Source organism: Terrapene carolina, unplaced genomic scaffold (assembly GCF_002925995.2).
Source record: "Terrapene carolina triunguis isolate 2854851 unplaced genomic scaffold, T_m_triunguis-2.0 Scaffold58, whole genome shotgun sequence".
In the NCBI taxonomy this organism is placed as follows: domain Eukaryota; kingdom Metazoa; phylum Chordata; order Testudines; family Emydidae; genus Terrapene; species Terrapene triunguis.
Genome location: NW_020664409.1, coordinates 108596810 through 108621309, shown reverse-complemented (window position 1 = coordinate 108621309; position 24500 = coordinate 108596810). Strand labels below are relative to the sequence as shown.

Sequence of the window (24500 nt, the reverse complement as noted above, 5' to 3'; positions counted from 1 at the left end):
AATGTGAGAAGGGAGGGACAGGCAGTAGAAACAAAAGTGACACTGTTTGAGCCGCATATTCCAGAATGCACTTTTATGTAGAAATCCATGATTAAATCGAGTCTTCCTGACTAGTGATTTAAATCAATTTGATTTAAATCAAATCCACCCTGGCTAGATTACATACAGCACATGTCTACACTGAAGTCAGAGGTGTGAGTGCAATGTGTGTAGACATACCTGAACTAGCTTTAATCTAGCTAGCAATGAAACCATGGCACCATGGACAGCAGTCCTAAGTCTATACCTGAACAGTTAACCCGTGCTGCCAGGACAGCACTACGATTGTTATTGGAGTTATTGAAGCTCACTCAGATATGTCTCTACATGCTGCAGTCCAACTTCTGACTACAGAAGAGACATACCTTCAGATGTTCAAGAGAGTCTGCGACTGGCCTTGAGCTAAAATAGTCCTTTAGCTCAAGCAGCCTTGTACGTTTAGATCCAGAGGTCCCAGGTTAAATTCCTACAGATAACGCAACCAAAAGGACAATATTAAACTTTAAATGCCAGCCGCCCATGCACACTAGTGCTTCCAACGTTACTAGCAATTGTGGGAAACGTGAACAAAACTTCTCTCGTTCAGACAGAGCCTGAACGACAAATCTGCTGAAGGAACCAAGGAAGATGAAGTTTAATATACTGGAAAGTTTCTTTAAAAAAAAACGGCTAATTGCAACAGGATTTAACTTTATGGAAGTGGTAAAAAATGCATGAAATCATTTTAGCCCTTATTAGAGAAATCCATTCACATCCCTCTATTTTAACTTCGCCTTTGTCAGCTAGTCCACTTCCCTGCCTTTGAAGACAGTTGAACTTTCCCCGGTTATCTGCCTCATCAGAGGACCTAATCAAACATACTTCTCTGCAAATTTGAAACAAAAAAGAAGGGAATAATTATAATCAGAGCCCGCTCACATTAGCCAGGCTCGGATTTCTTTTTTCTTTTTTTCCCTCTACTTGGCTAATGCAAAAGAAGCATTTGATATGAAGGTGCCTGAAGACACAGGCTTGAATCATCAACATCCCTCTGCTGGCTGGCACTGGCAGATTGTCCTTGATCCTCTAGAGCAGGGGTGGGCAAACGTTTTGGCCCGATGGCCACATCTGGGTATGGAAATTGTATGATGGGCCATGAATGCTCACAAATTAGGGGTGAGGGCTCCAGCTGGGGGTGCAGGCTCTGGGGTGGGGCCAGAAATGAGGAGTTCTAGGTTCAGGAGGGGGCTTCAGGCTGGGACAGGGGGTTGGGGGGGTGAGGGCTCCAGCTGGAGGAGCGGGCTCTGAGGTGGGGCTGGGGATGAGGGGTTCGGGGTGCAGGAGGGAGCTCTGGGCTGGGACCAAGGGGTTCGGAGGACGGGAGGGGGATCAGGGATGGAGCAGGGGTTTGGGGCACGGGAGGGGGTCGGGGTGCAGGCTCTGGGGGGTGTTTACCTCAAGCAGCTCCCAGAAGCAGCGGCATGTCCCCCCTCCAGCTCCTACGCGGAGGCACAGCCAGGAGGGTCTGCACGCTGCCCCGTCCGCAGACGCCGCCCCTGCAGCTCCCATTGGCTGTGGTTCCCGGACAATGGGAGCTGCGGGGGCAACACTTGGAGCAGGGGCAGTGTGCAGGGCCCCCTGGCTTCCCCTATGCGTAGGAGCCGGAGCGGGGACATGCCGCTGCTTCTGGGAGCCGCGTGGAGCGGGAAAGCCCCGGACCCTGCTCCCCGGCGGGAGCTAGAGGGCAGATTAAAACGTCTGGAGGGCCGGATGCAGCCCCCAGGCCGTAGTTTGCCCACCCCTGCTCTAGAGAAAGTGGCAACACTAATATGCCTACACTGCACTGTAAATATGGGTCTGTGGGTCCTGGGCTCCATGCTTGAGCATCCACATTGCATTGCATGTCCATCCTGCACAACGCATACCTTCTGGCTCAGCTCTGCAGCTTGGCTATGTCCACACTGCAAAATGACAGGGTTTAGACCTCAGTCACAGCAGAACTCGGGCTCTGACCCGTCCCCCAACAGGACCCTAGGACCCCAGTCCTGCGTGCTTGCTGACTTGAGTCCAATTGATTTGTATGTGGCTGGAAAGGGGGCTTCGGCTCAAACCTGAGTCAAAGCCCAGGCTTTGTGTGCATGTAGACAGACCCTAAGGGACAGTGCGTACAGAGAGGATTCTAGTCCCTACAGAGATCTGCCTTTCTGAAACTCCTGCCCTGTCTATCCACTAGTCTAGTAACCAGGTCTTGCTCTGTTTATCATTATTGCTGGGCATTTCTTATTTGTAAATCTCAATGCGCTTTACAAAGGAGGGGGAACTTTTACAGATGGGGAAACTGAGTCACAGAAAGACAAGATATGTGCAAGGTGGCTGTGTAGGCAATGGCAGGGCTCTGAACATGTGCATTTTGCCCGCCCCAGCATCACATTTCCTTGGCACGTTGGCATGCACTGTTACTCAGAGGCAGCCTTTGAACATTTTCATTACTGTGTCTGAAACACCTTCATTACTGACGGCGACAGACAGGAGACCGGATGGCTCGCCCCCGTGCATTGGAACATGCCTCACTTACTATTGCATGCTTTTCTATTGCACCGTCTTCCTTCCTCCAGCACTCCTTCGCAGGTAAGGCCTTCGTCGGGAATGGGCCGGCAGGTTCGCGTGCGCGTCTGGAGACCACCCCCACAGTCTCGAGTACAGTCTCCCCAAGCAGACCAAGGGTTCCAGCCACCTGAGCAAAACCCAGAAAAAGCACCATCAGCTTCAGCATTCTCGGGGGGGTGGAGAAGAAGCAGCAGGCGAGGGGGGAGAAGTAGGAAATCCTACAGCAGACCCTGAAGACCACCGAGTAGCATCCATTGCTGAGCCTTCCAATAAAGCAGGATTAGAACCGGAGTAGGGCGCCGGCAGGGGCTATAGTACAGGGGTGGGGTGGAGGGCTGCAATTCCATTGCCAAAGGCTGGGGCAGAGCTCCCCCACCTCCTTGATTTGGATCATGCTGAGAGCTCCCCCCGCCTGGTGGAGTGCGTCTCCCCTTTCCGGACACTGCGAAAGCATCGCTGCTAACCTTGCCCCATGCCGAGACTCCTCAGGAGCAATTCTTGCCATTGCACCACCTGGGGCGGATTATCCAAAATCTGCCCAGGGGGGTTGACACACTTGGACCCTGTGTCAAGGGCTTCATCTCTCTTTTCACACACACACAGAGCCCTGACTTCCTCCAGCAGGAGGCAGCGGTGTGCTCTCTCTCTCACACACACACACACGCACATTTGCCCACCACCCTCGTTCACCGATTCTGTTGTATTCGAGGTGCCGTTCCCTCTGAAACCCGTCAGAAATGCTCCCTCCCAGTTACTGCAACGTGACATGCAAACACCTCTGTACCCACGATCACTTTGGAGAGAAAGGGGCTTGGGGCAGTGGCTGGCCCCCGGCAGGGTTTTACAATCTAGTGGAACGCCGATAAATAAGGAGCGGTTTATACCTGAGCGTGACCCATTTGGAGGTGATCGAGGGAGCTGTTTGACTCTCCCTTAGAAGCATGCTTAGTGCTGGAGTCAGAAGTGCTCCACTTATCCACAGAATACAGCTGGCTATGCTGCCCAAGCCAAGGGATGTAAATCTCGTCTCTGCGGGGTTATTCCTTCTAGGGGCAAACAGTCAGTTCAGGCTTCATGACCCACTCGAGCATTAGCCTCACCATTAGGCTGCCCAAGAATCAATGCCGTCTGTGTTACAGTCATCGATTTTAAAAGCCGGAAGGGACCGTTTTGATCGTCTGCTCTGACCTGCTGCATAACACAGCCCAGAGAATTTAACTCACTAATTTCTGCATCAATCCCAGCCGAGCTGGAGTCTCCGTTTGGGAAGACATCCAGGCCCGATTTAGACACTTCAAGGGATGGAGACTCTCCCGCCTCCCCTGGTAATCAGTTTGCTTCCTGTTTGGTGTATTTAACAAGTCAGAGACAGGGCATCTGTGCTTGCTGTTTCAAACCTGGATGCCACTAACAGTTGTGGGCCCCCCTCCGAGTGGTTTCCTCATCCCCCATTGTTCTCCTGGACACACAGCTAAAACAGGGGTCGACCTTCATTAAATCGGTGTCTGTTTCCGTGTGTTTGTCTATTCTGCTGCTCTCTCTCTCTCTAATTATCTGAAGCTGGCACAGGTCGGGTTGGCGTCAGCTGGGGAAAAAGCATAGCGACTGGGCGGCACTCAGGCAAAAACAAAGATAATGAGCTTGTTTGCTTAATTTAGATTTAAAAAAAATCAAATAGAGGAAAAATTGTTTTTAATTCTTTCACGAGCCTATAGAAACCAGAGAAGCAAATGGGCCTCTGATTCATCCAGCCCATTGTCCCACAAGCCACTGCAGGATTCTTCCCTATACATTGCAATAGTGCCTACAGCTCCCAACCGAGATCAGGGCTGCGTTGTGCTCGGTGCTGTACACAGACACAGTCAGACAGTCCCTGAGCTGACAAGCTTATATTCTAAACAGACAAGACAGCAGGCAAAGAGGGAGAGAAAGGGAATATTATTATTACCCTGTTTTACAACTGGGAAAATGCTGCACAGGGAGGTTAAGTGACAGACTCAACATGATACAGTGAGTCTGTGGCAGAGCTAGGAATTGCACCCAGGGTTTCTGAATCCCAGTTCCTATTTTCCTGTGCTTTGTCCAGACTAGCGTTAAGTCTTCAGAGAAGGGGTTTATTCACCTCCTTTGGGAGACTATTCTGCAGGCTGACAGCTCTCACTGTTACTGATATTCAGGAAACATTTTCTTTTCTTTAAATTTCATCCCAATCTCCTTCTACGCTAAATAACCCCCCATCTGCTTCACACGCCTGCATGGGGATTATCATGTCCCTCTTTAACTATCACACATGCAACACATATTTCATTCTTCTTTCCTAATAAGTCATGCCTTCCAGCCCTCGGGCCGTCGTTTCCCATGTTCTCGCAGCGTGCCTAGAGCTGTACAAAACAGAAAACAGACCATCCCTGCCCCAAGCTTCTCCCCAGCTGAATGAGAGCAATATCTTTTAGATGCTCTCTCCGACCTCCCTCCAGTTTTTCTGCATCCGCGTGTTAAAAAACGGTGTTTAGATTTTTACCAGGAATTCTTTCAGTCTGGGCCTGATTGAAATCTATGGGAATCTTTCACTTTGGTTCAATGGGCTTCAAATCAGGCATTCTAACAACACATAATCACTGTTTTGCTACGCCTCCATAAATATGACCCCCCCGGGTCACCTGTGCTCTGAACTGCTGCAATCATGGCAAATAATGCTAGCGGAGAACAAGCACAATGCAGATGTTGGGCCTCGTTGCTTAATGCACTGCAGGAAGGTGCTCAACTACTACTGTGATGAGTGCGGTATAAGAACCTATATAGACTAGGATGAAGCCCCAGGATAATGACCCTGTCTGTCAGACGGTTTGTAATAGTCTCAGCAGTGGGATGGGTAGGTTGCTACTGGCCCATAGCAGATTGTTTGAGTTTGACCTTCAAGGAGATTTTCTTTCCCTTGAAAGTCACTTTCCCTGCCAGTGTCGTTCTTAATGGCGTGCGTTAATGGGAAGGCTTGTCTCTTCCGTTTCCTGATGGGAGACGGATTGTGTTTCAAGCACGTCAAAGGCTAGTGACAGACAGGCAGGTATCCTGATGTCTTGCTCAAGCCGATCAATAGGATATCTGTAACCAGACACGTTTAACCAGACAAGGGCTAATAAAGTCCTCTCACACGCTACCGGAAGGATTTTTTCCCCTCCCCTTGTTGAGTTGAAGTGAGGGGTGGGGGAGCAGCAAAGGCAGGCACCATGCAGCCAGTGATTTATCCGTCTGAGACACTTTTCGATTCACTGTTAAGCAAAATGCATAATCGCTCGAATGCATCAAAAGGTAATTTCATATCAGTGTGTTAAACAAAATACACTTCTGTCATCCAAACCAACTGCCAATCAAAGGGCCCCCTGCTTAACGATGGGTTGTTGAAACAGGCCTGCCTTTTACGATGCAATCCATTATGGTAGCATTAAAAACCATAAAAACCATAAAGTGAGGCTGGCTTCAATGCTCCTGCTTACTCTAATTAATTAATAGAATCTCCCCAGGATCTGGCCGTAGGAATGAGATTCCTTCTAACGAGCCTCATCTTTCAGACACTTGGTTTCTTAACCCTTTGTGCACCGCTAAAATGGCTGAGCTGCTTCAGATAAAATAAGAACTGCCATGTTCTCAACCTTCCAACAGGAAGCAAGTCTCTTTTTCAGGGGTGAAAAAAATGAATAACTTCTATTGCACCCAACTCCCCCCACCCCCGTCCTGTATTTCCCAGCTTCCTTTGCACTTCTGGGCTCCAACCAGCAGAGGTGATGGAAGTTCTTAAATATCTAAGTATTTATACCACCTCCACCAAGATATGCACATGCCTGAACTGATTTGCCGTATGATCTTACTGCTGTAAACCGTCTCGCTCGCCACTCATAGCAATAGGTCTAAAATTAGCACCCAGTGCTGCAAAGTGAGCCACATGGCCAGACCCTTTTGGCCATGCAGAATCCGCTTGAAGTCAATGGGACTCCATGTAGATGGTCCCTTTTGCCCACTGAACCTCATTTCACCAGTTCTCCCAGTGCAAATGTAACCCACTGATCAGTGTGGGTCATGCGTTGCCCTCTGTCCTCAATCCACAGAGAAAAGGAGTCTGTTACGGCTGATTTGAGGCGATTTAGGGTCAGATTTTCAAAGGTATTGACTGTGACGGGGGTTAGGTGACTAACTGTTTAGGCACCTTTGCAAATCTCACTAGGTGGCCTGTCTGCCTCTATAGGCAGCTCACGCTTTTAGCTCTGGAGGTCCCCCGTTCAGCCCCCCCATTCATAACTGGGAAATGGCCGTCATCACACGCACAGTTTTGCTCAGAAATGGCTCTGGTTTTCTCCGACAGAATGGCCCCAACCCAGCACGTACATACGACAAAACGTGAAATGGATGACGACAGGAACGTTCTGAATGCTCTTGTGAATACGACCCACTGCTGGCCTTTAACCACTCTGTAAAGAGCATTTGGATCCTCCTCATTCTATTTAAAACCAGCTGTGATGTGGATCACTTATGACTAGAGCTGGGCAAATCATTCATTTTTTTGGGTCAGTTGCTGAAACAAAAATTCGGGAGGGAAAATAGTTTCAGGTTGAACAAAACATTTTGTTTCATTTTGGGGATTTTTTCCACCTATTTGAGGTGAGTTCTTCTTTTTTTTAAAAAAAAGAGCTAAATTTAACTCATTTTCTAAATGAAACATCAAAATATTTCAACTTTTTTGGAATTTCCTCCCAATTTTTTTCAGCCAAAACTATTCACTTAATTCGAGCTGAATTTGTAAACCATTTGGTTGACCTGAAACTGCATTTTTCAGTGAATAAATTATTCGCTGAAAAAAATTCACTCAGCTCTCCTTATGACACTCAATTGTTTTTAGTACTAGGCTGGCCTACTTCCTCCTGGAACTCTGTCATTAAACTGTAGAGGTCTTTGGGATAGTTACACTGAACTCACAACGCCATGCATGGCAGTTTCCCCCTGTGTGAAGATGCCGGTGAACTGAAATAAGACGTCAAGTCACTGCTTGAACTTTGAGGCAGTTCACATCAAGATCCGGAGATAAACTTCACAGCTGGCAGCTGTTACATCTCCCAAAATCTAATCAGTCAATCGTGCCTTTTAATTTAATGACAATTATTTTAATTGGATACAGACAACAACAGCAAGGAATTAAAGAAACCAAAACAATCCAGTCAGCACAGTGAGACAGTCTTTGTTTACAAGCCACATCCAGCCCCACTTCCTTTGGGCATTCAGTCTCCCACCAGCTGCAGCTTCTTCCAGTTGATAGGTCTCTTCTGAATGGGGCATCCCAAAATGTTTCATGTTTTAAAGATGCAGTGACCACATACAGTCACTGCAGTGCTTCAAGCTCTATACATTATCTACCTAGGTACCATGTGGCCCTCATCACCAGAGTATCAGAGCACCTCACAATCATTAATATCTTTTATCATCACAATACCCCTCAGAGATAGGAAAGTGCTATTGTCTCCATTCTACACAGAACCTGAGGCACCGGACAGATGAAGTGACTTGCCCAAGGTCACATGGGAAGTATGTGGTTGAGCCAATCCCTGAACCACAACACCATTCTTCCTTACTAGATTCATAGACTTCAAGGCCAGAGGAGACCATCATGATCATCCAGACTGAGCTCCTGCATCCCATAGGCCACAGAACATCTTTCAGTAATCCCAGCATCAAGCCCATAACTTCTGTTTGAGCTAGAGCAGATCTTTTGGAAAGACATCTAGCCTTGATTTAAAGAGCCCACGTGATGGAGACTCCACCACATTCCTAGGGATGTCGTTCCAGTGGTTAATTACCTTCACTGTTAACAATGTGCATCTTATTTCTAATCTGAATTTGTTTTGTTTCCGCCTCCAACCATTGGATGTTATGCTGTTTTGCTTTTAGAATAAAGAGCCATCTAATGTCAGAAATCTCTTTCCCGAGTAGCTACTTCTAGACCATGATCAAGTCCCCACTTAACCTTCCCTTTGTCACACACCAGGACATTCGTGATCAGGCCTAGCGGTTGGAGCAGGATTCGGGCGCTGGAGCTAATGGTTCAGAGCCGGAATCAGGATCGAAGCCAGGGGTCAGGGCCAAAGTCAGGAAAAACACAGGGAAGTAGAGCTGGAAGTAGAGAGGGTTGGGAAGAAGGCAGGCACAGAAGAGATCGCAGCTGGGGGCGTACGCAGCCCGAGATCAGTTGCTGCTGTTGGGCTTATGAGCAGATTTGCTGTTGTCCTCCGCCAGTCAGGTGGGGTGGCCAATCAGGCGGCCCTGCTATGGCTTAGCTGTGCTCCTGGGCGGATGATGCTGCAAGTCATCATTCCAGACCCTGCTGGATGAACTAAATGGATTGAGCTTTTTCAGTCTCTCAGTGTCAGGCATGTTTCCCAGACCTTGAATCACGCTTGTAGCTCTTTTCTGAACCCTTTTCCAATTTGTCGACACCCTTTCTGACGTGTGGACACCAGAACTGGACACAGGATCTAGAAAAGGTCTCACTAACCTATCACCTCTCTTCCGGTAAAATCGGTTGCTGTGTGGCTGTAGCCATGTCGGTCCCAAGGTATTAGCGAGACAAGGTGAGCGAGGTGATATCTTAGATTGGACCAACTTTTGTTGGGGAACGAGAGAAGCTTTCGAGCTACACAGAGCCCTTCTTCAGGATCTGAACAACAGGAACAGAAGTTGGTCCAGTAAAAGATATTACCTCGCCCACCTTGTTTCCCTATAAAGTGTGGAACATCAGGACCCTTGAGAAAGTTGACATCTGGCTCTGAACTCTGGCGTTCATCCCAGACACACATGAAATTATATGGACATCTCCTCGGTGGTGTCTCCTTCCAGCCAACCTTTCCCCTGGCCCCCGTCGGACCTCAGTCTGTAATGTCTCTATCTCACAACTCATTTCCCACTAATTGCCCTCATTACTCCCTCTCTTCCAAAGCCTTTTGTGATTCCCGAGTATTTAAGCAGAGGTCAGAGGCAGCACGTAGCTTGCATTAACGTTAATCATGCCCGGTTGGCTCTCAATTAGGAAAACTAAACCTTTTTTTTTGTTTGTTCCCTACCACCACCCATTGCTCTGCGGCTGCTTTCAGATGAATGGCTGCTGTCGATTAGATAGAAGCCTAGAGGTTGAAATAATGAACTGACTCGAACGGCAGATCAAAACCTTGGGATGTGAGGTGATTTCTTTTTGTTTGTTTGTTTGATTATTATTATTATTACTTCCCTTTGGCTCCTGAATGCCCTTTAGAACAAAGCCACAGAAGACAATGACAATGAAGGAGAAAACCATAACCTCGTTTAATTGGCCTACATTGGTTGGAAGGTCAGCACTCTGAACTGGGTGACTAGCAAGGGCATTGTCATGAAAACCACTTGGGGATCGTTTTGTGTCAGCATTTCCTCTGAATGGCGTGCCTTTTTATTATTATTAACATTCAATAGATTTCTTCCGCTGGAGGTATTTATGGAACTGCCTAGTGGAGCATGCCAAGACAGGCTTTTAATGCATGTTTCTAACAGGAATGGAGAGGAGTTGACATCAAATAGTCCATGTCTTTTCAACTCACGGCCATCCAAGCGGTGCCACTCGGTGCTAAGTAATTATAGTTTGCATCTTCATTCTGAGGATCTCAAAGCACTTTATGAACATGAATGTTTTACACAACATAAACTTCCCCTGCAAGCCAGGTGAGTGTTGTAATGAACTAGCTCGTATATGTGTGTCACGACTGACTTCTACTGGATAGAATCTACACTGTTCAACTGTGTTGTCATAAGTCCTGTATTGCTAATGGAGATTCTCCTTCAGATCGAGTGTTAGGTCAGGGGTCCTCAAACTGGGGGTCGGGACCCCTCAGGGCGTCGCGAGGTTATTACATGGGGGGGGTCACGAGCTGTCAGCCTCCACCCTAAACCCCGCTTTGCCTCCAGCATTTATAATGGTGTTAAATATATAAAAAAGTGTTTTTAATTTATAAGGGGGGGGGGGGTCGCACTCAGAGGCTTGCTACGTGAAAGGGGTCACCAGTACAAAAGTTTGAGAACCACTGTGTTAGGTGTATTTCCGAGCAGGAGGTCTGAGAGCTATCTCTGCTGTCGCTGCGTAGTTCCAACTGGCCACTGCATCTGATAAGTGACAACCGTAAACTCTTCGGTGGTTAACAACTTGTTACTGTATTATCGTTATTACCCCGTTTTACATAGGGGATAATGGTGACACAAAGAGGACAAGGCCAGTATTCAGACTTGGGTGCCAAAATACACATTTAGGTACCTGAATAAATAGCCTGATTTTCAAAGCTGCTGAGCAAATGTTGATTCCATCAACTTTATATAAGGCCACCAGGGTCCAATTCAATGAAACATTTAAAACCATGCTTATGCCCATCTCTACTCTGCAAACCACTTAATAGGGACAGTCTGCTGAATGGGGGCCATAGAGCTTTGATTTCAAGGAAACTCAGACCAAGTATAAAGCCATGTTTATTCCATGGGACCCTGAATCCATGCAAGTGAAACAGCAGGGAAGAAGAGGGATTATTTATGAGTGGAGGGGAGGGATAGCTCAGTGGTTTGAGCAGGGCCGGCTCCAGGCACCAGCCCACCAAGCTTGTGCTTGGGGCGGCACCTGGAGGGGGGCGGCGCGGTGCTCCGGCCGCCGGGGAGAGCGGGGCCACGGCCGGGCTTGCCACCCTCCCCCCGGCGCTCTGGCCGCCCTCCCCCCCGGCGTCCTCCCCCCGGCCGCTGGGGGGAGAGCGGAGTCCCCGCCGGGACTCGCCGCCCTCCTCCCAGGGCGGCGGCCGCCCTCCCCCCCCCCGGCGCCCTCCCCCCGGCCACCGGGGGGAGAGCGGAGCCCCCGCTGGGGCTCGCCGCCCTCCCACCAGGGCTCCGGCCGCCCTCCCCCCCCCCCCCCCCCCCCCCCCCGCGGGGGGCGGGGGGGCGGCCGGAGGCTTTTCTGCCTGGGGCGGCAAAAAAGCCAGAGCCGGCCCTGGGTTTGAGCATTAGCCTACTAAACTCAGGGATGTGAGCTCAATCCTTGAGGGTGCCATTTAGAGATCTGGGGCAAAAATCTGTCAGGGACAGTACTTGGTCCTGCTGTGAAGGCAGGGGACTGAACTTAACGACCTTTCAAGGTCCCTTCCAGTTCTATGAGATAGGTATAGTTCCATATAATAACTATTGAGTAGGTTTGGCAGCATTTGAATTTTTTAAATAATTTCTATGGATAATATCGATGATTTTTTTTTCAATTTTTATCTATTTAAATGTTCATGGTTGCACAACATTGTGGGTTGTAAGCATTTTTTCCAATTATTTTCTATTTACATTTTCACAGTTGTCAGTTGTGAGAAATTATGGGAGGGGGGGTCAGGCGCTGGGGGTTTCAGACAATAATTATTTTATGACAGTAGATATTGAGATTTAAAAAGTTAAAGCTTTAGAGCCATTAAAACACAAAATTTCAACATCACATGGCAAAATATACAAAGTAAATGTCCTTAAATCAAACACTAATAAGTTCTCAAGCAGTACTTTTCTTACTTTGCCTATCTATCAGTTTTGATTATCTATGGAAATATTTTTTGTGGGTTTGTGTGTATACAGTGAAATTGATATTTACTGACATTTACCAATACCAATCTAATCCTTCAAGCCTATTTATGAGGCGGTAGGAATAATGGGGGGAAATGAGAAAAGGAACATTAATCTGGAACGTGAGATCAGAGAAGACTGTGGAATAGTCTCCTTAAGAAAGTGGTAGAAGCCTCATTGCTTAAGTTATTTCAAAGTAGAGCAGACAAAACATCAAAGGACAGATCTGTAGAGAAAAATCCAGCGTTCGTTACAAGGGAAGGACTAGATGATCCAATGTGTCTTTCCACCCTTGACTTCAGTGCATAAGATGTGAGTTTATATAATACCTTGCTTCTTCAAATGATCTCAAAGCTCTGTAGCTCTGAAGTCTTTAAACCACAAGTTGAGGGCTTCAATAGCTCAGACATAGGTCAGGGGTTTGTTACAGGAGTGAGTGGGTGAGATTCTGTGGCCTGCGTTGTGCAGGAGGTCAGACTAGAAGATCAGAATGGCCCCTTCTGATTTTAAAGTCTATGAGTCTATAAAGCAGAGGGGTAAATGTTCACACACACACACACACACACACACACACATATATGGAGATAAATAAAGACATACATTAAAATATAGCCACGTAACTTGAGCCGGTCAAAACCTTTCCAAATCTAAAACTTCAACAGCATTTTTAATCAAAATTTGGACCAAAAAAAAGGACAAAAATGTTACCAAAAATTCATTTTCATTTTCAATCAACTCTATGCTTTGGTGCTTCACTTTCCCCAGCTACAAAACACGAGCAGTAATTCTTATCTTCCTATTTCCAGCACTGTCAGATCATTGGATAAGACAGACTCTTAGATGTGCCAAATATTATTATATACCGTAATACTCGGTCCTTGTAGAGCACCTGTTAATTGCAATTTGCTTCCTAAATGTTAGTTCGCTCTTAGGTAGTTATCTGACTCCCAGCATCGTGGTATCTGACCGTCTCATAATCTTTAATGTCTTTATCCTGACAATAGCCCTGTATAGGGCAATGCTAGTATTGCCATTGTACAGATGGGGAATTGAGACACAGCGTGTATGTCTACATAGCAGCTGGAAGCAAGCCTCCCACCCCAGGCAGACAGAGTCATGCGAGCAGGGCTCAAGCTACAGTGCTAAAAACACAAATGTGGATGGGGCTTTCAAGGCTGCCTGACCCCTGAGAGCCAAGCTGCAACATCCACCCTGCTCTTTTTAGCAAGTCGGTCTACCCAGGTGTCCCCAGCTGCAATGTAGACACCCCTGAAGAGGCTAAGTGACTTGCCTACGGTCACACAGAAAGTCTGTGACAGATCAGTTATTTTAACCCAGGTCTCCCAAATCATAGCTAGTAACTTCACCACTAGACCATCCATCCTCTTTATTATTGATGCTTCATACCATCCCTCTGACATACGTAGATATTAATCACCCATTTTACAGAGTGGATTAGTAAAGCACAGAAGGGTTAAGTGACCTAGTGTCACACAGTAAAGGAGCTGGGAGGCGAACCCAGGAGTCCTGATTCCCAGGCCCCTGCGCTACTCACTGTTACGCTCAGAGAGACAGAGCTACATAGATCCCGCTTGCTGAGATGACTAAAACTATTAACTTTCCCCCCGGTTTCCATGAAAAACCATGAAGCAGCCGTCTAGATGCATCAGGAACGCTAGCTTCAGAGCAATGTTCAGGGCAGCTGCACTGCAGTTATGAAGCCAAATATTTAATGACATTTTGGTACATGAAGTCAAGCCCACTTCACACAGGGATGTCAGTAATCAGGATTCTGCCTGTAAGGGGATCTAAAGCGGTTGAAAACCACACAAAAACACTCTGTATGTGTGCACCTCTGAGGAACATTTGCAAACAAGCAAGCTGTCAGTCAGCATCTCTCCCCTCAGTGTCTTCTCCCTCCTAGACCTGTCAGCTGCATTCCATCATACTGCAGAAACTACTGATCACAGCTGCCTCGAGGGCAGAGGTTGGCGTTACTGGCTCATCCCTTGGCCCATCGCTAGTGTTTTTCCTTGGGGGGGTTCAGCTCAATGTACGCAGAGGGATGGGCAGCATCATTGAATCAGGGACAGTGCAGGCAAAGTCTGTGCCAAGCAGGGTCGGCTCCAGGTACCAGCCCAGCAAGCAGGTGCTTGGGGCGGCCAAGGGGAAGGGGCGGCATGTCGGGCTCTTCGGGGGCGGGTCCCTCACTCCCTCTCGGAGGGAAGGACCTGGCACCGAAGAAAGCGGCGCAGTGGAGCTGCCGCCGATCGCGATTGCGGCGCTTTTTTTTTTTCCGCCACTTGGGGTGGCAAAAACCCTGGAGCCAGCCCTGGTGCCAAGTTGTGTGGAATTCTACCTGGACATTCTCATCCTGACCAGTTGTGGGCCTCCTTTTCCAGGCAAAAAAGGGCCCATTGGATATAGATTTGGCACCAGACTGTGGGTCAGGAGACCCAGTTCCAGCACTGACTTGCTCTGTGACCTTTGGCAAGTCACTTCCTTTCTTTGTGCCACTTGATCTCCTCCCACCCTTTGTCTCTCAAAAGGCAAACTGGCAGGCAGACTGTTTCTCACTATCTGATCGTACAGTGCCTAGCACATCCGGGCCCTTATCTTGGCTGGGACCTCTATGCATCACTGTAATTCAAATCATTAACAACAGCAATGTGCAATTTTAAGCCCCGTTGGTTGGGAGTTTTACCATTAACTGCAATGGGAGCAGAGTTGGGCATTTTTGAAAACCTTCCCCCAAAGTGCGGTAGGTTGCCATTGCTAACACCGATGCCGAAGGCACACTGTTTTGCTGGCAGGGACTGTTTCACTGGAGCTGCGGTCTTTCCACTAAGGGGTAAAACTGACGTCCCAGATGCTTCTGGCCATTAAATATCCCATTGCTCTATTCACAAGATTGCACGTGTTAGCTCCAGATTCCAATTTGTCTCCCCAAATTTCCCCTGAAGTCTCAACTGGCCACAGTATTCTTCTGCATATCATTTGCCAGATCTTGCACGCTGTTGCTGGGCCCTGTTCAAAAGATGCCGGGTCCCACCCGAGAGGGGGCTGCTCTTCAGTGGGGGTTGACGTGAAATCTATCATAGACTCAGACTTTAAGGCTGGAAGGTACCATCATGAACATCTGTTCTAGTCTGTCCTCCTACACATCACAGGCCCCAGAACATCACCCACTCCTCCTGTAGGATATGGCTTGTAAAGTCTCTGCAGCCATCAATGCATTGGTCACATCTCAGTGAAGCTTTTTGTAGAGTATAATACTCACTTTCTCCCCTATATGTTAGCATGACCTGCAGGGAAATGCATGTCTTCATCTCCATATAGGGAGTGTCACTGCAGCCTAGCAGAAGGATATTAAGTGCTGCTAATCAGCCTCCTTAGCTTCTCAGATCCTTTTGCCAGTTGCTCTCTTAACCGATCAGCTGCAGGGCCGGCTGTGATCTCTCTACTTTCCTGTGATGACTGTTGCAGCAATGCCACCTATTAGGAGACAAGACCCTGGGCACAGGGCTGGCTCCAGCTTTTTTGCCGCCCCAAGCGGCAAAAAAGAAAAAAAAAGAAAAACCCAATTGAGCTACCGCCGAAGTGGAAGACAGGGAGTGAATGACCCGCCGCCGAATTGCCGCCGAAGACTGAAGCGGACTGATTGAGCTGCCACTGAAGTGCCGCCCCAAGAACAGACGGACGTGCCGCCCCTTTCTATTGGCCGCCCCAGGCACCTGCTTCCTTCGCTGGTGCCTGGAGCCGGCCCTGCCTGGGCAACCCAAGTCCTGGAGGCATCTGCCCACAGGGCTGTCTTTGATTCTTTGATCTTCTCTGTCCTACCCTGTTTAGTGTCAATTGGTGCAGTCAGCGTTTTGTTTTCTAGACTCAGTCCGTCTGTGCTGTCCTGTGTGTTAATTGCATAGTGTTGGCACATTAAACAAGGTTAAACCCGGTTTAGCAATCTGAATGCGCAGTTCTTCCCATCTGCTGATGTGTGTAGGACCGGGCTCCGTGTGCTGTGGCAATAGGTTCATTCATGGTCCTACCGGACACCTGCAGGAATTTGGACTGGGGCAAGGTAGAGGAAGTGAGGGGGCTGAACAGAAATGTGCTGGCAATGGTCATGGAGGCTATTTGTGACATGGACACTTGTCCACCAGAAAATGGATTGAGGGCCCACTGTCATGCCACACAGGCCACCAAGTTAGAGTGATTAGGGTTACGGGCAGCATAGAATCATAGAATCATAGAATCTCAGGGTTGGAAGGGACCTCAAGAGGTCATCTAGTCCAACCCCCTGCTCAAAGCAGGACCAATTCCCAACTAAATCATCCCAGCCAGGGCTTTGGCAAGCCGGGCCTTAAAAACCTCCAAGGAAGGAGACTCCACCACCTCCCTAGGTAATGCATTCCAGTGCTTCATCACCCTCCTAGTGAAATAGTGTTTCCTAATATCCAACCTAGACCTCCCCCACTGCAACTTGAGACCATTGCTCCTTGTTCTGTCATCTGCCACCACTGAGAACAGCCGAGCTCCATCCTCTTTGGAACCCCCCTTCAGGTAGTTGAAGGCTGCTATCAAATCCCCCCTCATTCTTCTCTTCTGCAGACTAAACAATCCCAGTTCCCTCAGCCTCTCCTCATAAGTCATGTGCTCCAGACCCCTAATCATTTTTGTTGCCCTCCGCTGGACTCTTTCCAATTTTTCCACATCCTTCTTGTAGTGTGGGGCCCAAAACTGGACACAGTATTCCAGATGAGGCCTCACCAATGTCGAATAAAGCATGACCCAAAGATAATTATTCTCATTGCCATCACACAGAGTAGCAAAAGTAACTCTTACCCCTGCTCTTCATTCAGCTCCAGTATGTCCCTTCCAAATCCCCAAAAGATGATAATCACTGATGTGACTCCAGGTGGTTTCAGGGACTTTGGCCAGCCAGCCTATTCATTCGTTCTCACAATGTCAGCTAAACCAGACTCGCTTCTACAGCGCTTGATATACTCTTTTGTTGAGATTACTATTTAACATTAGTATCCTACTTGTACCTAGCAGCCCCCATTGAGATCAGGTGTTGTACAGACACAATAGCAAGGTACAGCTCTAACCCCAAGAGCTTACAATAGATGTTATGGTAATGCAGTGCCTAAATGGTACAGGGACTGGCAAATACCAAGGAGAGAGAGAGAGATTCAAACCACTTTATAAATGTCTGGCATTCATTAATCATTACGTATCAATTAATTATGTGAAGTAATGGAGATGGGCTGGCAACTAGGGGCAACTCCCTGAGGTCCCAGGAGACTGTTCGCTAAGATGGGAGGGTTCTAAGCCAAGTACCCAGTGGCTTCCCAAACCAACACATTCCCAGGAATTACATGGAAGAAAATCCACAGGCAGAAGATCCACTGGTGCCCTCCTTGTTGCCCTGCCGGTCTCCCCTCCCCTAGGCAGCACAGCAGCAACAGTACAGCCAGGACGTGTCAAGGGTTGAGTTCCCCTGGGCTGCTGGGGATGAGGACTCCTTGGGAGTCAGTGCCACTGGAAGTGGGATTAATGCCCAGCAGGATAACTGCATGGATATAACCACAAATCTAGTCCCCACTTCTGCACCCCCTTTCCTGTCTCCAGGCCTTAATCCAACAGCCCACTAAACCCCATCCCCAAGGCGCACCCACAGAGTGGCTTCTGATGAGCCCAAGGGAGTTGTGGGTAACGCCAAGAGGCAGCCAGGCCCCTTCACAACCTCTAGAGTGCATTCTGCTGAGCTGGAAGCCCCTCCCCCCACACACACCTCCACGCGTATTAAGCGGCTGGGATGATCTGGGCCCCATCCTGTCTCTTTCTGTATAAATAGCTGTCATGCTTTTGTTAAGTAATTTAATAATTCCCTAGAAATATTGATCGATTTCAAGCGCTTCTCATTAAGAAAACAGCAAGTCATTATTTTACCGGGTAATTAGAAACGATGGCACAGTGTGTTTTTCCTTCAGCTTCCAAAATGGACCAAGACTGGAAGGAGCAGAGTGTGGTATTCGGGGAGACAGCTTGAACGTGGTGAAGCAAGAGCTTCTCAGTGTTGGATAAAAATCCTGCTAAGTATATCAGGGCAAAGAAGATTGGCATCTACTGTCCACGCGTGTCAATAGGCAGATGCATGTAGCTACTTGGGGGGAGGGATAGCTCAGTGGTTTGAGCATTGGCCTGCTAAACCCAGGGTTGTGATTTCAATCCTTGAGGGGGCCACTTAGGGATCTGGGGCAAAAATCTGTCTGGGAATTGGTCCTGCTTTGAGCAGGGGGTTGGACTAGATGACCCCCTGAGGTCCCTTCCAACCTTGATATTCTATGATTCTATGATTCTACTTCATATTGCACATGGCTCCGATCACAGACACTCATGCAACGGGTCAACAAATCTGTGGTTTGTGCTTAGGAGTTAGCACCTGCTCTCCTTGGCAGTAGGGGTAGAGCTAATCCTGAACCCAAGTCTCAGCTCGAAACGGCCTTGAACTTGTTCAGAGTGGGACCGGGCCTACGCGTGCAGTTCAGGGCCGGTTAGGCACAAGAAGCTGACCGGTGGTCACGGTGTATTCTGGAACTGCATCCCCTTGTCCCCATGACTGTGGCAATGGTCCTTGGATTACACATAAATGGCACCTGGAGAGTCCGTCTCTCAGTCCGCTCCCAAGCAATCTAGAGGCAAGCAGCTCTCAGACTATTCCCATCCCGCACCCAGAAACTACCCACAGATTCTCGTCAGGACACGTCCGAACCCCACAAACCTTTGGGGTCAGTATAAGAAACTGAGGCCAGCTTTTGGGTGCTGCGGGGGATTATTGCTGGTGGCTGGGTGCAGGGTAGGGGGTAATGGGAGGGGGTGTGGAGGGCTGACGGGGCGACGGCTGTGGAGCTGGAGGTAATGTTCTATATGCAATCACCTGCCATCGCTGTAACAAGGAGATGAATCTTACACACGTGGTATTGCCTCCCAGATGGGAGCAGAGGTGCTGAAATTCAGACGCCAAACAAACCTCCTCTCCCTATTCTCTCCTCGCTCTCTATTGATTAAAGCTCCTGATTTTAGCAAGAGGAGTACTACATCATCCACTCCCACAGCCTCTGCTTCTCCCTTCCAGTCCCTGACACCTCCCGAACTGTGTTTCTTGACTCCTGGTGCAGTGGCCTGAATGCTAATCCAATTCCTCCACCACCACCCAGAGCTGATCTGACAAGAAAAAGTGTTCAGTGCATCTCTCACAGACATGTCAGTGCAGAAATGACCTGTCTCTGATGAGAGAGATGATTTTGGAAGACGTGGGGCACTCTAAGAGGATGCCTTTGATATTTGAAACAAACACCAATGCAAAGACTACATAGCAATATTACAGCTGCCTGGCTTATTGGTATTGCAGCAGCGCTGCGCTGCACTCTGCTAGCTGAACGGGAAAGCTGCAGATAAGAAAGATGTGGCATGCCGGTTACAGGGAGGGGAGCTTTAAATTGCACCTTTCTCATGGGACTTCAGAAACTACCCAGTCACTAGTGCAAACGTTAGCCCCAGGCTGACCTTGAATACTAGTTACAAGGTCTTCCCCTTGCCCTGCATGAGAAGTGACACCGGCATGAGCGTATAAACTAGAACCTTGGTGCAACTCACAGCATGCCTGGGAATTCCCACGGTGCATTAAAAAATCTGAACTCAGGGTCTTGGAGGCAAAGTGACACCATGGGATATGTTACGATACAAGCTGCAGATAGGGAGCAGGTTCAGAAGTCTGCTGAGAGCTAAGGCACTGGAGTTGCCATTGAACTACAGCCCTCTGAGAAGCTGCAGAAGACAAACCCAGAGTCCCCAAGGGTGACCTGAGGGCACTAGGAAGGGCTGCACCCAAGCTCTGCAGACCAATGGTCCATCTACCCAGTACCCTGTCTTCGAACAGTGGGCAATGCCAGGTGCTTCAGAGGGAATGAACAGAACTGGTAATCATTGAGTGATTCATCCCCGCTCATCCAGCCCCAGCTTCTGGCAATCAGAGGCGTAGGGACACCCAGAGCATGGGGTTACATCCCTGACCATCTTGGCTAATAGCCAAGGATGGACCTATCCTTCATGAACTTATCTAATTCTTTTCTGAAGCCAGTTATAGGTCTGGCCTTCACAACATCCTCTGGCAACAGGTTGACTGTGTGTTGTGTGAAGAAGTACTTCCTCATGTTTGTTTTAAACCAGCTGCCTGGGGTTACCCCTAGTTTTTGTGTTCTGAGAAGGAGTAAATAACACTTCTCTATTCCCTTTCTTCACACCAGTCATGATTCTATAGACTTCTATCATATCGCCCATTAGTTGTCCCTTTTCCAAGCTGAACAGTCCCAGTCTTGTTAATCTCTCCTCATATGAAAGCTGTTCCATGCCCCTAATCATTTTTGTTGCCCTACTATGTACCTTTTCCAATTCTAATAGACTCTTTTTGAGATGGGGTGACCAGAACTGCACACCGTATTCCAGGCGTGGGTGTATCATAGATTATATAGTGGCAATATGATCTTTTCTGTTGTACTATCTATTCTTTTCCTAATGGTTCTTAACATTCTGTTAGCTTTTTTTGCTTGCCACTGCACATTGAGCAGATGTTTTCAGAGAACTATCCAAAATGATCTATTTCTCGAGTGGTAACAGCTAATTTAGTACCCATCATTTTATATGTAGAGTTGGGATTATGTTTTCCAATGTGCCTTACTTTGCATTTATCAACCCTGAATTTCATCTGCCATTTTGTTGCCCAGTCACTCAGTTTTATGAGATCCTTTTGTAACTCTTTGCACCCAGCTTTGGACTTAACTATCTTGAATCATTTCATATTGTCCACAAACTTTGCCACCGCACTGTTCACCCCCTTTTCTACATCGTTTATGAATATGTTGAACAGAACATGCCAAGTACAGATCCTTGGGGGACCCTGCTATTTTTACTGCTTCCCACTGTCAAAACCATCTATTCCTACCCTGTGTTTCCTACCTTTTAACCAGTTACTGATCCATGAGTGGACCAGCCCTCTTTTCCAATGGCTGCTTATTTTGCTTAACATCCTTTGTTGGGGGACCTTGTCAGACGCTTTTTGAAAGTCCGAGTACACTATATCCACTGTGTCTCCCTAGTTCACATGCTTGTTGACTCCTGTAACAGGCTGTACTCTAATGTTCTTCCTTTTTATAAGATTATGATAAACGTTGTACAAAGTATACCTTGTGAGCTATCATTTGAAAACTCATAATTTGCTGGTTATTATTGTCCTTGGTAAAATAGGTGTAGCGACCTTGTAGGTAAAGTTATATGATTCTACTGTATGACTTTACTGAGACATGCTCCAAGTTTAGAAAAGCAGGCAGAAACCAGTTCCTCAGAGACAAAAGGCAAACTGACACCTCAGCCAAGTGTCAACAAAATCCAATGGACCATCCCCTGGTCAAGTGGCTATTCTTTGGCGGGAAGAAGGGTATGAGCGAAAAATCTACATCTTGACAATGGAACAGCTGGAGGTTCCCCTGTATGCAGACTGGCTGTCAGCTGAATCCCAGCCGGAGATGATTCTCAAAGAGGAGGAAAAGATATAAAAATGAGGAACCGAGGCCCCAAATCACCCCTCTCCCCTCATCTCTACTCATCAACAATGTTTGAAAGACAAAGGAAGCAATACTGAGGAGGGAGGGATCCTGGCCGAAAGAATCCAGCCACGCTGCTGTAAGCATGTGGTCAGAGAAACATTTTTGCTGTCAATTGTTAAGTTAGGTGTTAGCTGTGTTTTACCTTTTCCTTCTTTGTAACCAATTCTGACTTTTAAGCCTCATTACTTGTAATCGCTTTAAATCTTTTTGTAGCTAATACACTTGGTTTATTGCTTTCGCTAAACCAGTGTGTGTTTGGATGGAAGTGTTTGGGAACTTCCATTTGAGATCAGATTCGTGCATATCATTTTCTATGAATGAAACGACGGACTTTCCATGAGCTTGTGTTGCACAGAAGAGAAGAGCTGGGCAGCACAAGATGCACATTTTGGGAGACGAGTCTGGGACTGGGAATTTGCTGCTCTTACTCTGCACTACAATTCAAGAGTGGCTGGCTAGAAGCACTCATATAACTCAGCTGGGAGTAATTGACATGGTGGAGGCTGTGTAAGGTGGCCAGACAGCAAGTGTGAAAAATCGGGACAGGGGGTGGGGGGTAATAGGAGCCTATACAAGAAAAAGACCCAAAAAATCAGGACTGTCCCTATAAAATTGGGACATCTGGTCACCCTAAGGCTGTGTGTGAGCAAAGCCAGGAGTGGGTGCTCTCACAGCAAAGCAGTGTAAAAGGTACCCCAGATTGGAGAATTGAGGGGACACAGCTGTAACAGTCTAGATTGTACCCTAGGGAAAGTCATAACTTCCTCAAAGAACTATAATAGATTGGTAGAGGTAGCCTCACTAGATCGATCAGAGCTAGTGCACTAAAAATAGAAATGTAGCTGTAACAGCATGAGCAGTGGGAGGGACTAGATGCCCAACACATACCTAGGATCATGCCCAGGAAGCTAGCCCATCACACATGGTTACACTTCTATTTTTAGCACATTTGCTCATTCAGAGCTAGCATGGGTATGTCCACCCGAGGTGGAAATTACCCCTCCAACTCTACAGTAGACGTACTCTAAGATTCATCAGTTCAGGGCATCCCATTGCATAGCTTCAATCCTCCTTCACCTGTATGTCATCCAAGCACCAAAATCAAAGAGACAGATGGACCCTCAAAGATCTCTGTAGATGAAATGTGCTTCTCTATCACCTGGGGAACTGCTCCTTTCCAAAGACTGAGGGAGGAAACAGATAAAAATTTTGGTCTATCCGATTATCCTGCTTCTTAACCAACTGGATGGTTATAGAGAGTCTCCCAGAGAGAGGCCTGTCAGAACCAGAGTGCTTGAGGAGCCGGAGAACTGATGGATGGCATCTGATGTTAACAGTGAAATGGATGTGGTTAAAAATGTAAAGAAATCACATAGCAAAACCAGATAACATTCAGACAGGAAGGACCAGTTGGTCTGATGAATGGATGATGTGGGGCCTGAAAAGGTTCCTTGCTATGGGCATCTTGTCTGCTAACCAGCAAACAAAGTCCCCTCTGGGTCTTGCTGTCCATGTTACCCCAACCAAGATTTGAACCTGAAGCTATGTGGTCTACAGGCAGGTATGTGCTAGGCGAGGAAGAATGGTCTTGTAGCTATGACACAAGGGCTGGGAGTCAAAAGGTTTGGGATCTCTCTCCAGTCCTGCTAGAAATAGCCGGTGCGATTCTGAAAAAGTTTTTTTCTTTATGCCTCAGTTTCCTAGCCTAGTCTACAAAATGGGAAGACGAAGACGACGGGTTTCCCTCACGGGGGGGATATGAGGCTACGTTCATTAATGTCGGCAAATGGGTTTGAGATCACGGGATGGGCAACAGAAAATGCAAACTATCTGTTGTTACCACCGCGTGAGTCCAAAGTGCCCTGTGAGCTGGCCAGCAGGAGCTGTGCTAAGCTTAGCCCAGTTGGAGGCAGCTCTGTGCCTACACTGGCAATCTTAGCTAATGTCCTCACCCACCCAGGAGCCCTTAAGCATCTCTGTTTCAGGCTCGTCTCCAGCACTTTGAGTAGGAACGAGCCATAACCAGGTTGATCATTTTTGAGAATCCCAGTTTCTTTATGCAGAAGGCAAGTCAGTACACCGTCCCCAGCGGGAGGAGGTATCCCATGTTAAATTGATACCACGCTTGATCCTGGCCCACAAGTTGAGACGCAGCAGTATCCTGTTGGGTACCTTTCATGCTCAGAATGTGTCCTGTTACTGGAAAGGGGGGTTTCACACTAGGGGGAGGTGTGATGCACGGAGACGAAACAGACCCTGGCTTCAGCTCTACTTTCACGCTGCCTGGCTGATCCCAAGGGGCCTGTCGTGATGTCGTTATTTGCTGTTCCACTGCCTGGCCGGCAGAGTGCCACTGGTGAATAAATTGTGGGTGACAAGGGGGAAGAGAACTCAGTTCAAAGGGAGGGTAGGGAGAGAATAAAAAGTCCCGTGGTTGCCTTGACCGTGGATGATCTCGTTTGGGTCTGTGTTTTAACCGCTCAGGGTGCCTTGCCTTACCCGCTAATGTATGGACCCAATTCTGATCTCACCCTGGGTTTATATGGATGTGACTCTACTGATATCAGTAGAGCT

General features: G+C 47.8%; 1 protein-coding gene across 1 annotated transcript in view; it reads right to left on the bottom strand.

The window, feature by feature from the left end:
- The window catches only part of ADGRB1 (adhesion G protein-coupled receptor B1), a 279184-nt gene that overhangs the window by 206343 nt on the left and 48341 nt on the right, over nt 1–24500 (bottom strand). The window contains exon 2 of the mRNA XM_024214406.2: nt 2594–2752. Coding sequence (XP_024070174.1) covers nt 2594–2752 — 159 coding nt within the window. The remainder of the gene's footprint in view (nt 1–2593; nt 2753–24500) is intronic.